This window comes from Perna viridis, chromosome 3 (genome assembly GCF_037379345.1).
Source record: "Perna viridis isolate PV_CMFRI_1.1 ecotype Kerala chromosome 3, ASM3737934v1, whole genome shotgun sequence".
NCBI lineage: Eukaryota > Metazoa > Mollusca > Bivalvia > Mytilida > Mytilidae > Perna > Perna viridis.
Genome location: NC_142447.1, coordinates 51,599,973 through 51,615,809, shown reverse-complemented (window position 1 = coordinate 51,615,809; position 15,837 = coordinate 51,599,973). Strand labels below are relative to the sequence as shown.

The following is a 15,837-nucleotide window of genomic DNA, read 5'->3' as shown; positions in this document are numbered from 1 at the left end:
CCATTTTATTTCTGATTTCCTTTGAAATTTTGTGAATGGTTTGTAGTAATAAAATATTGGTTTGGATCAATTTTCACAAAAATCAGTCTTGGGGGGACCACTTTTTAACTCACCTTGTCAAAGGCCATGTTAGCTATAGCCATCACTTGGTGTCCGTCGTTGTCCTGGTCATAGTCTTCGGAACCAAACTTGGTATGAATGTTTCTTGGGGTATCTTGCATAGAACTGATGTGGGGATTTTTTTATCTGTCATAACACATGGCCACCATTACTAAAAATATAACTTAAGGGTCAGACAGTAGTTCTTTGCTTATTACTTCTCCAAAACTGTTATGTTTAGCCAAATTCTTTCAATTGCTGAAAGATCCTTATTATTAAGCCTACAAAAGTCTTCAGGGATCAAAGTTGTCAGATAACTCCTTTTAAGAATTATTGTCTTTGAAAGATGAAAAATGACAGTTTTTTTACAGTTTTCAGTCAATATCTGATAGAAAGAAACTTTCAGTTGCTGAAATGGCCCTTATGATAAGTCCTACAGAAGTCTTTGTGAGTCAAAATTTTTGGACAACTCCTTGTTAGAGTTATTGCCATTGACATTTAACCAGGTGAGCGATTCAGGCTCCTGGGGACCCTCTTGTTTTCTTTAGAAGGGGACTTGTCCCCTTGATGGTACCTCGATCTTTTTTATATTGTGACATACACCATATAACGAACTGAATAAAATAGGTAACATTAAAAAATTAAGATTTTGACTGATTTCATTCAAACTTAGGTGAATGATAAAAACTTGGATTGGATTGATTTAACATAATCAGTGGAGGGGACTATTTTTTACCTGTGTCTAGGCAATAGAGTGCAAATGTGTATATGTTGGGTATTGTGCTCACTAAGGTTCTTTTAATTAAGAATACCTTACTATAAGTTTGAAGTGAGTATTGTTTTTACAACTTTGACTAAAGAAGAAAATGTTGACTTTGATGTTTCAATGACAACATGTTTGTTGAGTAATGTTGAATATATATTACTAGGTCTCAGTCTTGCATTACTATTTTCATAGACTCCTATAGTGAAGTGTATATTTTCAGGATTTTAAAAAAAAATTATGTGACTTGATACAATTAAACTTTCACTTGTGTGGCATTGTTTGGTATATAATTGGCAGTGTATGGGAAATGACTACTTTCAAGTCCTAACCATATACTTAAAATGTGTTGTAACTTGAAAACTATCCTTTATACAGAAATAATACTTGCTTTAGGTTACTCTAATAAAGATATGCTCATCATAAATAATAAAGATAATAACTTCATTAAACAGATATCCTACAAATTCATAAGAACAAAATGCATTTCCAAATTTAGTAAAATTCAACCTTAAATCTGAAAAAAAAAACAAAGCTAGCTGCAATGATACACTACTTTTTTCAGCTGGTTAAGACCACTTAAATATTCAAGTGGTATATTTAATATATATATTAATATAAATAATATATTATATATTCAATTTTACTGAAGAAAACTGGTTTACAATGTCTCAGTCATTGCATATTTTCAGTATTTTTAAAAAATATGTAAATTGATTTAATAAAACTTTAACTTGTGTAGGTTTCTAAGGACAAGTGAAAAGTTAATTTCCAGCAAAAAAAAGTAGGGCGAGTCCATGAAGATTGGACAGAAAAGTAGTCTTGAACTATAAATAGCCATTTTCTCTACTTTCACTTTCATTTTGCACTCATCAAACCAACCTTTTCAGAGAAATATGTTAAATTCTGTGAACAAAAAGTTTGTCATCTTATAGCGTTATGTTTGCTCCATTTTATAAACTATTGTTCATATCTTGACAAAACATTAGTTTGTAAAGAGACAATAAGAAAACACACTATATTTTTATACCCTCCATGTTTTTGATGTACACCCATTCAGGGATATGCAACACAAGACTAGTACATTAAGCTTTGAAGAAGAAAATAATTTGAAAATTTGTTGAAATTTGTATGGAGTTTATCTGAACTGGGGTACTTTAATATTTTCTACTCCAGTGAGGAGACATTTTTTCTGAATTTCCTGTCTGTAACAATATATCAGTCATAATGTGGTCATCACTGTACATAGATATACATCTGTGTCCCTTACAGGTATTTTCCCAAATACATATGATATTATCACTAGGTTATACAATATGTGTACTCCAGAAATATAAGATTTTTAAAGGTTTATGTTATTAGGATATGAATACACTGATACACTCATTTTGTAATCTTTTAAAAGAAAATTAAAACAAATAGCATTGAGTGTATAGATCATTATAAAATTTTGCATGATCTAAAAAATGGTTGATTTCTTTTAAACAATTATTTAAATTTATTTTCTTTTTTTATACAGGTACAAATGAACAAGACTGTATAGATGTGTATGTCTTTATCTACTTGATGAATCTGTTACAAAGTTTTTACTGTGATGGTTTTATCCCCAATAACCTTGGGGTACAAAGATGTATATTGCACATTTTTGTGTAAATAAAATGTTGTATTGCTATAATTTTGCAAGGAATATTGACTCTATATTATGGTTCACACAATATTCTGAAGTTATTCTTAAAGTGTCAGAAATGTTCTTTTTGAGACCATTGAAGTAGTAATTTAAATGTATGTTTTATTTCAGGGGATGGAGGAAAGGGAGGTAACAGGAAGAGAAAAGGTGGAAACCATAAAGAGTAAGTTTGTCAGTGTTCAGTAGAAAATAACACTTAAAAGAAGACTGTCTTTACATATTTTTTAAAGAAAATTGAATTTGAATATCTGAAAAAAAAAATTATGCATTTTAATTTGTGCCAATTTCAGTAATTCTCAATTATAGCATGAGCATTCTTTCTTGTTGGAAGATTAAGGAGAAGCCAATGTCTGTTTTGTACATTATCCTAGATGTATGCATAAGTAGCAGTATTTATAAAAATCAGGCAGAAGGTGATTCATGCATGTCGAAAACCCAACGAAATTCTCTTTTATTTCTTCCTCAGCATCATTTACAGACCACAAAACTAGTCATAGTTTTTTGTTTGGATGTTGCACTTGAGATAAAAGTTACATAGATTGTACTTGAAATTAGTACTTTGCAAGCTTTATCATTCTTGATTTTGTTTGTTTTGGTTGATTTTAGTGGAAGATAAGTGAATGATTTTCTCAAAAGTACAGATCTGAATATGGAAATGACAACTGTTACGTAAAAATATTTCTATCATATGTAGATTGAAAATGCATTGTTTGTTCATTGGGTTTTTCTTCATCATGAATCACTTTAATGTGGACTGTGTCTGATTTTTACATGGACTGGTACTTAATTATTTAATATACTGTACAAGACATTTTTCCATTCAGTAAATCATGATAAAAAAGAGTAATATATGCATTGTAGTTCTGATGATGAGGATAGTCAACAGAGTACACCATACAACCAAGAACAGATGGACAAGGAAAAGTTTGCCAGGTTGGTAGACAACTTATATTTTTTATTAGGTTGTGTTATTGCATCATATCAAAAGCCCATGGAAGACCAAGAGGCCAATAAAAGTAAATCTTTTCTTTACTTTATTGAAGTTCAGAAAGAAATGCTAGAATTATTAATAAGTTTAATAAAATTTGTTACATTATGTTCCTGTGGAGAGAAAAAAATAGGTTCAATGAAACCATTGCAAGAATATTGTTGATATGTATTATAAATGATTGATATTGATGTGGATTATACATATTGTATTGTTACAAGTATGATAGGTCTCATTTTTTTAAACCAGTATTTTTATTAGACCGGACATTTTGCACTTCAGCTTAAAAAGGTGCCAATGTTTGTGGAACTTTGGTGAATTGTTTTTTTTTTTTCTATTGATGTAGGGTAATAACAAAGTTACCAAACTGATTAAATCTAGACAGTAGTCAAAATGTATACTCAAAGGGAATGGCAATGTCAGGGTAAAACAGAAAAGGTGGAAAACCACCACAATTGTCCTGACTTTGTACAGGAAGGGATGTGAGCCTTTCCGATTTTTATTAATTTCTATTTTTTTTACATGTAGAGTTTTGGGATTTTAAAAGTGATTTTCTGTTTTTGGACAATTGCAGCAATATAAATAAAACATAGTAAATGTTTATTTATGTTGATGTAAGCTCACTTTCTTTTTTGTAAATCCTTGATTTATGATTAGGTCTTATGGGATTGTATGAAAAATAGTGGAATACTGGAAGTCGCTGTTGATTATATAATCATGCTTAATTTTCAGAGAGAGTCATTGTGAGATTGAGAGAAGAAGAAGAAATAAGATGACAACTTATATCAATGAACTATGTGATATGGTACCCACATGTAGTACATTAGCCAGAAAGCCAGATAAATTAACCATTCTTAGAATGGCTGTGTCACATATGAAAACACTCAGAGGTAAGCCAGTGTTTTATATCACCTTTTTTATCATACTCCATTAAATTAGAACCTTTAAAACAGTGAGAGTTAATTTTGAATTAAGTATGCTTTTATTTGGAAGAAAATGAGAGAAAACTTAAGATTCTGTCATTAAGAATAAACAATGAAAAATAGTGTTTGATGTCAGGCTTTTACTGATTGAGTTTTTGTGATTTCAGGTACAGGTAACACTGGTACAGATGGATCTTATAAACCATCATTCCTTACTGACCAAGAACTTAAACATCTTATTCTAGAGGTAGACAATTTGTATTTTACCACTGATCTATATTTGTATTTTATTTGCTTAAACACAAATATAAGGCATTTGTGAATATATTCAAGTTTGTCAGTAAATTGTCTTCATACCAGGGTGTTATGATAAATATGAAATGCATTTAGCATGATTGTACCTAAGAAGAAGTTTCATAAGAAAATAGATCAGAATTTAGTTACATTGTGCAATGTATGGATAAGATTTAAAAAAAAAAAAAAAGGCTGATCAAGTACTTACTATATAAGCTTATGTATTTACAGGCAGCTGATGGATTTCTGTTTGTAGTACAATGTGATACAGGGAGAATTATATATGTATCAGATTCAGTCACTCCAGTACTTCATCAGTCTATGGTATGTATCAACTCAGTCAGGTTTCTGATTTACTTAAACTGTATTCAGGATAGCTACATTAATTATCAAATTAATAAAACTAATTGAAAATTGTATTAAAGTTATTATGGTATTCTGGTGTATTGCAGAGATTACCTTAATATATTTATACCATTAGGGAGAAGGATAAGCATTTTCTTAAATCTTATGCAGAAGTTCTTTGAGCACTTTTATTCTGGTCTGAAACTTCTGCTGCATTAAACATTGGATCACAATCAAAATTAAGAGCTTTATCTAACCTAAATCTTGTATATATATTCAAGGTTAAACCTCTGCAGTTGTATTAAGGTGTGCCTTGGGGAGCACTTTATCTAAACATTTGTAAATATTGAGATAAAGTTACAGTCAGGTTACACTATTTAACTGTGCTCATAAACTTTCACTTGTTCATTTTATGATCTTCCAAATCATTCTGACTTATAGCTGGATTTAGTACAAGCAGTTTGGTTTAAGTAATAGCATTGTTTTTTGTTGTTGTTGTTGTTTGTTTGTTTTTTTTTTCAAACACTTCTGCAGCAATTTTTTTATGTATTGTTCTGCTTACTGGGGTTGTACTATTTTATTCTTGTCCATCAGTCTGTAGTCACTGTTACTTTATATTTTGACACAAGCTTTGTATAGGTATGCCATATCATTGGATTTGATGTTTGGAATTATTGACAACAACTCAGTTTTTAATTTTGACCTAATACTTAATTTTAGTATTGGGTACTTCTAAGGACATCTTTCTTGTTATCATTATAGAATGAATGGTTTGGTAATTCTGTCTATGAGCTGATCCACCCAGATGATATAGATAAAGTGAGAGAACAGTTGTCTACTACAGAATCTCAAAATACTGGCAGAATTTTAGATCTCAAAAGTACGTATAGCAATACTGATGTGACGCCTTTGATATTTCTTGATTTCAGATATAGGTTTAGATATTGGTTCTATGTAAGTGTGATATGCAAGCACACTTGCAATAATTGAAGAGTACTGATATTTTCACACATGCTGGTGCTGACAAATTTATTGCTTGTAACATGAACTTAACGTTTTGCAGGTACTAAAGATCTTGGAAATTCTTGTTGATCTTGTCACAAAATGCTACTCTATTGATATTTGGAAATTCATATGGCAGCTATATTTATAGTCAGCAACTACTCATCCCAGCAGTTTTATATTATAACACATTGTTCCTGTAGGTATGCCATATGGTATGATCCATTTTTGGAAAAATTTAACACCAACTTCCTGTTCACTGAGGATTTTACTTTCGACATATTTTGAGAATTAAAATTTTGCATCTCATTTTTCTCAGCAACTACTAAAAAAATGACAAAAACTTCCTGTTTACCAAGGACTTTGTTAATTTTTCATTTTATGTTTTGGCAAATTGAAAGTTTACTCACACTGTTCTCAGCAAGAACTCATCACAGCGGCTTGAAATTTTAACACATTTTTTCTGTAGGTATGTCCTATGGTGGGATCAATTTTCAGTAAAATTTGACAGCAATTTCCTGTTTAGGAGGACTTTGTTTATGTACCTGATATTGTGATTGATAGTGGGGGTATTACAAGTGAGCACTTGCTCACAGATTTCTTGAATGACTTCAGTCAGACCTTGTATGAAACCTTCCTCCATTCCTAGGTACAAAATGGTTGTTTCTTGTCATTCTATAAGTTTTTTTTTCAAATTGTCTGTCAAATGGTGACTTTTACTAGTTTTAAGAGTCATAAATCCTTAGCTATCATTTAAAGTAGGATCTATCTTATGTTAAATAACAAGATGACATTTAGTAGTAGGTGATATTTAGACACCTACAAAGTGAACTGCCCTGTACTGACTGAACCATGATTTGTTTATTGTTCTTAAGTGAAACACATGTATCTTTATCAAACAAGTGTAAATGTTTACATTGAGCTTTCACTGCTGCTGGAGTGTTGCCTCAATGTTAACATTGAGCTTTCATTGCTGCTGGAGTGTTGCCTCAATGTTTACATTGAGCTTTCACTGCTGCTGGAGTGTTGCCTCAATGTTTACATTGAGCTTTCACTGCTGCTGGAGTGTTGCCTCAATGTTTACATTGAAATTTCACTGCTGCTGGAGTGTTGCCTCAATGTTAACATTGAGCTTTCACTGCTGCTGGAGTGTTGCCTCAATGTGCCTTCAACATAATTTTGTCCAGTTATACCATGAAAATTACTATGGTTTCATTTAGGTTTTTTTGTGGTTTTTATTGGTACATAGTGTTTTGGTTTGTTTTTTTTTTTTAGTATTTAATGACATGAGAATTTTTCTCATTATTTTTCAGCTGGAACAGTTAAAAAGGATAGTCATCAAAGTAAGTAATAGAAGTATTTTTAGAGAATTATTTTGTCTTTTCCTAATTCAAGATTTTTTTGTTATGATTTTCGTCTTAGATTTTTTCTGTCATCTTCAGATGATAAGATACATAAGCAGTGTTCTCCCCAGGATTTTGGATAGCGCCGTATTCAGCGTGTGTTACAGGACATTATTCGGTCATGTGTTGAAAAGTGCTGCTTTGCATTTTATGTTATTTTTAAATATTGATCTCTGTATATAAAATGTTTAACGTATTGTCTATATTTATATGAATTATTCATTGGTAAACAATATCACTACATTAATAACTGCTTTTTTCCCTATATATTCATATATTTAACACCAAAATAAAGAGCTTTTAATTAGCAGGATAAATAATTATTAATTAGTGAGGCCAGCATATTTGGTAGAAAAAAATACATGAGGATTGCTTTTTTTTTTTTATTAAAATTGAGTTCACTCATGATAGAAACCCTTCTAAATTCTTGAAGTCAGGAATAAAGTACATATTGTTTCCTCACACCTTTGGTACTATTTTTAGACTTGGGGAAATTTACTTTCAATTTCTTACCAGTTTTCCCACCAAAAAATGTGTTCTTCAGACATTGGAGGAAGACACACAACAAGATGGCGGTGTAAACAAATGACAGCCATTTCCTTCCTCTTTGAAAGTGTTTAAGAAGTATCTGATGGAATAAATATTGTTTGGGAATTTGATGGTTTTTTTTTTTTTTTTTAAGGTAAATCAGTTTCTTAATGGGTAAACCTTTGTAGCAATCAACACTGCATCCAACCTTGCATAAATTTATAAATAGCCACATGCTTTTAGTAAGGATTGAGTTACTTTTGACACAGTCAGTTTTGATTAGCTCAGTAGGTACACCTCCCTTAAATTAATTTGTGGCCAATGTGGGGTTGATTGATTAAAAATTGTCAGCGCTGTCATATCTATTAATTGGTTTCAGACACCTGTGCTGTCATGCAGTGATTTGTTTACTGCTATTGATAGAGCTTATTCCTTGAAGAATGCTGTAAATTACCTCTGTGCACATGGGTTTTCTGTCAAATTGGTTTTTAATCCCAATTATACACAGTTAACAAATCTTATAGCACAGCACTGGTAGCAAGAACACACAGTACTGACATCGATAGTGCTGTATAGCACCTGGGGAGAACACTGACATAAATTTATAGTAGTATTTCTCTAATAAGGTATCTAAATATCTTTAGAATTGGATTAAATGAATAATGAACTTTAGAAATGATTTTATTTGCCTAAGTTATATAAGTCACAAAAACAGTAAAATAGATTCAGTAGCATATCTGTCATAGTAAAAAAATCACTATAAGACTTATTTTCATACTGTCTTAATTTCTTGTACTTTCTTTTCTTAAGGACAGTTTTTACCAGAAAATATCAATTTTCTACATTAAAGAAACTTCATTGAGATAGCTCAATTTTTATTATTACAGCATCCATAAGACTATGTATGGGATCTCGGAGAGGTTTTATCTGTAGAATGAAGATGGGCAATGTACAGGTTGACCCAATGACAGCTAATCATTCCCTACGATTACGTCAGCGTAACACAATAGGGCCTTCTAATGATGGAAACCATTACACAGTGGTACATGTTACTGGTTACATCAAAAACTGGCCACCTTCAGGTAAAGTCTTCTGTCAGAAAGTTATTTTACACAAGCTAAAATGATATATATTTGGTACACCTAGGTTAGTTTGGTAAAACATGTTTTTTAACAGTATGTGAAACATGTCTGTGTTGATCTTTCTTCTTATTATTGATTTTGGGAATCTTTGTTTTCATTGAATTTTACAATAATTATATATATTTGGCATAAGAATGATTAAAAATGTTCATAACTCTGTCCAGTTTTATCAGGAACATTGCTATGGTTTTGTTTGGTTTTTTTTTTAGCCTTGAATTTGTATATATTTATAAAATTTTCAGACGTGTAGATTTTTTTCCATGTCCAGTGAAATATTAACTAGTTATTTTCTATGAAGCTATATCTATATCTAGGTGAGCTACAGTTTAACTTTGAATTCTATGCTGGTCTAATGATAATTATATCTCCCCCACATTGGTGGGGAGACATATTGTTTTTGGCTTATCCGTCTGTCTGTCACAAAGTTTGTCAGCGCAAACTGCTGAACCAATTTTTATGAAACTTGGTATGTTGCAAGAACATCATGTGTAGTTGTGCATATTACGAGGAAATTTTGATCCCCTAATTTTTGTAGGAGTTATGCCCTTTGAACTTAGAAATTTGCCAAAAATCCTCATACATTACCTTGTCAGTGCAACTCCTCTGAAACTATTGAACTGAATTTTTTTAAATTTGGTATGTCGCAAGAACATCATGAATCGTCATATATTACCTTGTCAGTGCAACTCCATTAAAAAAAATTCAGGTATTAAATAATAATTGTTATGAGGCCTTTGCAATCAGACAAAAACAAACTTTTAATTGCTGTTGAACTTGTATATTATTCTTACAGTAAAAATTTGAGCCAACATAATTCCATTCCAACACTATGCCTATTATAGAGAAGGTGCTATTATAAACAGTGAGTATTTTTTTTTAAGAAAAGTGTTTCCCTGTTGTTTTTTTTGTTTGACTGAATATGACATCAATTACTCTTTTGTAGGTGTACAGTTAGATAGAGATGCAGATGAGAATACCGGACCAGGAAGCCATTGCTGTCTGGTAGCCATTGGCCGCCTACAGGTAACCAGTGCACCAAACTGTAATGACTTAATGGGAGCTAATAATGCCACAGAATTTGTCTCAAGACATAGTATTGAAGGAAAATTCACATTTGTTGACCAAAGGTTTGTTATAAAATTTGAATAATACCATTCTTATGTAAATATTGTCAATTTCAGTATGCTTAATGCATGTTTCCAGGAGTAACCTCTCATCAGCAGTATAAGAACAAAAAAACATAAAAAAAGGTCTAAAAGCAGTTCTCATTGCCAATATCAATTGAAACAGGAAGCTAAATCCGTGTGCAATACAAGTTACCGGAATGTACAAGCTATGTAAGGCTATGTGCATTGTTCATGTGAAGGCTCACACATGAACTCTGTCCCATTTTTATTTTCTCGATTAAGATGAAAATCATGTGAAGATAATTTTGCTTGTATAGCTTAATTGAAACTGAACTGTTGTGACTTCTTCATTACCGAAACTGAACTTGCATAAGAATTTCCAGTTTCAATGCTTGCTTTGTCCTTTAAAAATGAAGTGTATGTTTGGTTCATCAAAATATTTGACTGTTACTGTCTTGAGACAGCAGTGCATTTGTCAGTCTTCATTATATATAACTAGAAGAAATATTTCTACCCCTTGCAAATGAAGTTTGGGAGAATATATAGGTTTTACCCTGTCTGTCTGTATGTCTATTCAAACTATTTTCTTAGCAGCTAGCAACGTTGTAATGATACTTCGTGGGATGTAATACAACTACTTGGAGATATGCACACTGTCAGGAATTTATGTTTTTACAAAAAAATGTCGTAATGATGGCTGTTGGACTTCTTTGCTTTTCAGCAAACCTTGGTCTCATTTGTTGTGCACAACCCTTCCTCAACAACTTGCAGGATTATTATGAAATTTAATTGTTTGTTCAATTATTTTCTATAATTGCATGACACATTTACTTTATAAACAAAGGAGGTCTATAAATAGCATAAAACTCTGCTCTTACTTGCACAATCATTGTAGTGAACAGGTCACTTTTCAATGTATTCACCGTTTGAAATGGCATTCACAAAGAATTAAATGTGTTTCAGAGGACTTTTATTTGTTAATAATTTGTTAGACTTATCATAGCAAGCCTAGTATGGCATTTTCACCTATGACCTATATCTACGTCACAGGCGATTCTGTTGGTTTGTTTATTTTTGAGTACGGTTCAATTTTCGTTTTCTGATTATAAATTTTACTTCTTATAATAATTTCATACATGTATGTAAAATATTGTTGAAACTGTTGGTCTCAAATATACAGGGTTCAAAAGCTGCAGGGTTATTATTCCCATAAGGGACAGTGTGTAATTTTAATTTGTTTACTCTATTTGATGATTTGGACAAATATAAATTTGAGTTACCATTTATTTATAAACAAAGGGAAGTAATTGTAATATTGTTACAGAGTGACATCATTGCTAGGATATCAACCACAGGAATTACTGGGAAAGTCAGCTTTTGACTTCTACCATCCTGAAGATAAAAGTCACATGAAGGATACTTTTGAACAAGGTAATATTCAACTATTCCTTTGATTAAACAGCCATATCTGTGTGTTCATTAGGTTTGATCTTATTATAGGATTGTTGCATTTATATTAAATGGCTTTTTTTATGTTAGGTTCAATGCAGTCGTATTTGGTCAAGGTTAACTATATAGGCAAGAGGCTATGCCAAGGGCCTATACAGATGATTAAGGGCCAATATGTCTGTTCAATTTCCATGACAGGAACTATATCAGGCAGTTGATATCCTTGCACCCTTTTTGTTTTATTTAAGCAAATTAATTAACTTTTAATCCTGAATGGCTACATATCTACCTTAGTTGCAAGTAAAACTATTTTTTTTCTTTTGTAAGCCTTAATATTGTTAGTGTTATTCATAAATAGTGTTTAACAGTGACATTTGGTATTTTGGTTTTGTTTTTTTTTTCTTTAATATCATTCTTTTTTTTACAGTCTGGTATTAGTTTTTTCATCTTTTTCAAACTAATAAAAGTAAAAACATTATGTTCATTAAAGATTCCATGACATACATTATATTCTAGACTTAAAAAATGAAATGTACAAACATGTCTATTTATGAATATATTTGTACCAACAAAATCTTTGTATTTCTATTTTTCAGTATTGAAGTTGAAAGGTCAAGTGATGTCAATTATGTATAGATTCAGGGCAGCTAACAATGATTGGGTGTGGTTAAGAACCAGCAGCTTTAGTTTCCAGAATCCCTACACTGATGAAGTGGAATATATTGTGTGTACAAACACGTCAGCTAAGTAAGTTTCCGTATCGTAATTTTTCTTAATGTTGATTTTCATTTATTGCCAAAGTTATTTTAGAAAAAGGAATATCAATTTATGCAACCCTCATAAAAAGGAATGGATAAGATTTCAAACGGATTTATAAAGATTTATAAAAATACTATGCACCTGAGCAGCAGGGATCATAATGTTTCTGGGTGCTTTACCATATTGACTCTAATTTTTCGTTGCTTTTCATTTTTTGGAAATTTATGAATTTTTAAATTCCCAAATTTTTCATCACAAAGAATTTCTGCAGGGGTGTACAAAAGAGAAGTTTAATTTCAGTAAAAATGCAAAGGATGAGAGTAAGAAAAAAGATGATCGATGTTATGGTTTGTATGTGACTTCTATTTTAATAATTATACATACAATAATTTTGTAGAAACATTAATTTTTGAATAAAATATGAATTGAACGATTTTAATATTCATTATCTTAAATGTTGTATGGTTTGAAACATGGATTTCTCTGTTGGTGGCTTCAAAGAGTCAAAGTATGGTTACAAAAAACTCACTGACAAGTCTATCACAGACATGATACATTTTGAATTGTTGAATAAACCAACAACATCTTGATATGCCACCTGCACGATTGTTGATACAACTGTCACATTTCCCATTTTGTGTTAAAAGTATGGCTTCACAGGTCAATTGTCAACTTATCATTTATTGTTGCAGATAGTTGTTTACCAATTTATATATAATTTCAAGTAACAGTTGGTCAAGTTGTTAACTGAGAGACAGAAAGGTCGAAATGTATAAAAATTGTGGTAAAAACATTTCTTTCCATATGTTGATGAAAATGACCCTTCTAAGTCCCACTTATTATTTCTAAAAAATTCTTGACTTGATGGTGCAAAATAGTTAAAAAAGGGTAAAGGCACATATACAAATACGATATAACAAGACATTATTTTAAAAATTTATTACCGGTAAGTATAATAAGTCAGCAATTTACGATACAAATATACAAGATTGAGACATTGTATACATAAAATTGGCGAGTGCAACCACTTCTGAACATAGTGATCCATTATTTATAAGATCGACTTGAAAGAAAAGTTTGTCAAAATTTCCTATTTTTTTCTCACTTTTCCAAAATTTGTGGAAAACAGGTGTTTTTGAGTAAATAGAGAGTAACTATAGATTACCATGCATTTTAGGACAGCTCAGCAGCAGGGATCAGGAGGTCCTCAGCCAGGTTTACCAGCAGAGCCGACTCAGGATCCTGCAACACAAATGTCTACATTTAGTAACCCTGCACCTCGTCCAATCCCCAATGATAACATGGGTATGACATCATCATCTAAACCTGACTTCAACAACCAGTACACACATCCTGAGGCAGCTTACTCTTCTGTTTTAACAAGTATGTATTGCATAGCACTTTTTTATGTGACTGCAAAAAAAAAAATCAGTTGTAAAATGGTGTCATGCTGTCTTCATTGGTATCATTTTTATTGTCTTTGCACTTGTCATGTGCAGACAATAAGTTGAGTATAAGTGAATGGATCTTTATGACATTTTATCAAAGTCTGCCATATTACAAAGGAAAGCAGGGATTGAACTTGAATTGTTTTGGAATTAGGGGCCATAAACAAACATCATTGGGTCAGGACAATTTCTCACTTAAAAGAGCCAAAAAATTCCTATTTTTAGCTTTGGGAGATTTCCTTATTTACCCCAAGGGTTCAGACAGAACACATGGAAACAATTATATGTTTACCCACATGTATTAGAAAATTCTCCTAAAATAACAATTTTATCAGGAATTATTGGTGGTTGATTATTTCTTGCAGCTTGTTTAAATCCATGAGTGATTATTTGAAGTGACACATATTTCACACCTAGTAGTGTCATAATACTGGAAACATTAATACATTAAGTTCAGTTGTCAAATTAAACATTTAATTAGAAAACAAACTTGAAGTGAGAAAAAGAATCAAACAACATCTTTTCTCATGCAAGATTGGAAAATCTTAGACACTGCAGAGCCTTGTTAGAGAACTATTAAATATTACCCTTTGTTTTATGAGATTTTCCTATTTTGCATTCATACAAGTTTTAGATTCTTAATATCTTGACTATAAATGAATGGATTTCTTTGAAGTTGTATCACTAGGTGCCATACCAGAAAATTAAAGCTAGGAGTAATTTCGGGGGTTGTGAATGGAACCATTCAAGAATAGGGGTCCAAAAAGGGACCACTTTGATTCTGGTGAAAGTTATGTCTTGTGTCAAATAATAATCACAGCTTAAATTCAGAGCTGTATCAAGCTTGAATGGTGTCCATAAATGGCTGTTCCTGGTTCAACCTCTGGGGTTGTATTGTGCTGTGCCCTACAAAGCATTTTATTTAAATATGTTCTGATTACCAAAAGTCTTCAGACCCCAAAATCTTGTGTTTTCTGTCCCCTAATCTGCAAACTTTCATTTTACCCTAGCTTGAAAATCAGGAGATATATAGTTATCAGGCTGTCCTATTTATCAATACCCTATTCTAATCGGCAACTCTATTCAAATCACTGAATGGAAATTGATGAAACCTCGCACATTCTTATCAAATAATGCCATTTGCACCTCCTATTTTCTCTTTGGATCTGAAAGATTTTTTTGGGTTTCCTTTATGATTTCTTGGGAGGGGAGGGTGTATCCTTTATGATTTCTAGGGAGGGGAGGGTGTATCCTTTATGATTTCTAGGGTGGGGAGGGTGTATCAACAACATATATACATATTAGCTGTATCCATTTTAGGTTTTCTGCCAAAGGACAAGTCTTTTGCGCGGTTTTTTTTCTCTGGATTCAATTTCATAGATACCCTGTAGTTGTTTTAGTTTTTGCATACTTAATAGAATGAAATAAACAAAAAAGTTAATGGTAAAATTTGAAAGATAATAACTTTAAAACTCTATTTTACAGGTACTAGACAAGTTAATCAGGATATGTATGGGTTTAACTCTCCCACTCAGATGAAGTATCCCTCTCCAAATGTATCAGCTTCAATGTCACAGTCTGCTCAAGGTAGAGGCAACATGTCACACATGCGAAGATCTCCTAATCCAGGTGGGAGCTGGCAGAACCAACAAGGGTTTTCTCAAAACCAGGTAACTACTACCATGAAACATATTTTAAGCTTCTTACAGTTTTAACCTTTCATTTGTAGATCTTTATTTTTTAACATTGTTACACAATAGAACAAGAATGGTACCAGTGCAATATTAAATAGCTTAACACCGTATCCACACTGAGGGCTTTAATATACAAGTATAATTTTTTTTTCACTTTCGAACTTTTAAATGGTCCAGGAGGACAAT

General features: G+C 31.7%; 1 protein-coding gene across 5 annotated transcripts in view; it reads left to right on the top strand.

Annotated features, from left to right (window-relative positions):
• LOC148622816 (aryl hydrocarbon receptor nuclear translocator homolog) overlaps window positions 1–15,837 on the top strand; it is a 41,555-nt gene that overhangs the window by 20,811 nt on the left and 4,907 nt on the right. For all 5 annotated transcript variants that reach the window (XM_088573035.1, XM_088573034.1, XM_088573031.1 and 2 more), the window contains exons 2-14: window positions 2,661–2,712; window positions 3,411–3,482; window positions 4,270–4,427; window positions 4,628–4,707; window positions 4,986–5,078; window positions 5,862–5,979; window positions 7,415–7,444; window positions 8,920–9,114; window positions 10,118–10,301; window positions 11,626–11,732; window positions 12,347–12,497; window positions 13,687–13,892; window positions 15,443–15,627. In XM_088573035.1, the coding sequence (XP_088429161.1) occupies window positions 2,661–2,712; window positions 3,411–3,482; window positions 4,270–4,427; window positions 4,628–4,707; window positions 4,986–5,078; window positions 5,862–5,979; window positions 7,415–7,444; window positions 8,920–9,114; window positions 10,118–10,301; window positions 11,626–11,732; window positions 12,347–12,497; window positions 13,687–13,892; window positions 15,443–15,627 (1,631 nt within the window). The remainder of the gene's footprint in view (window positions 1–2,660; window positions 2,713–3,410; window positions 3,483–4,269; window positions 4,428–4,627; window positions 4,708–4,985; window positions 5,079–5,861; window positions 5,980–7,414; window positions 7,445–8,919; window positions 9,115–10,117; window positions 10,302–11,625; window positions 11,733–12,346; window positions 12,498–13,686; window positions 13,893–15,442; window positions 15,628–15,837) is intronic.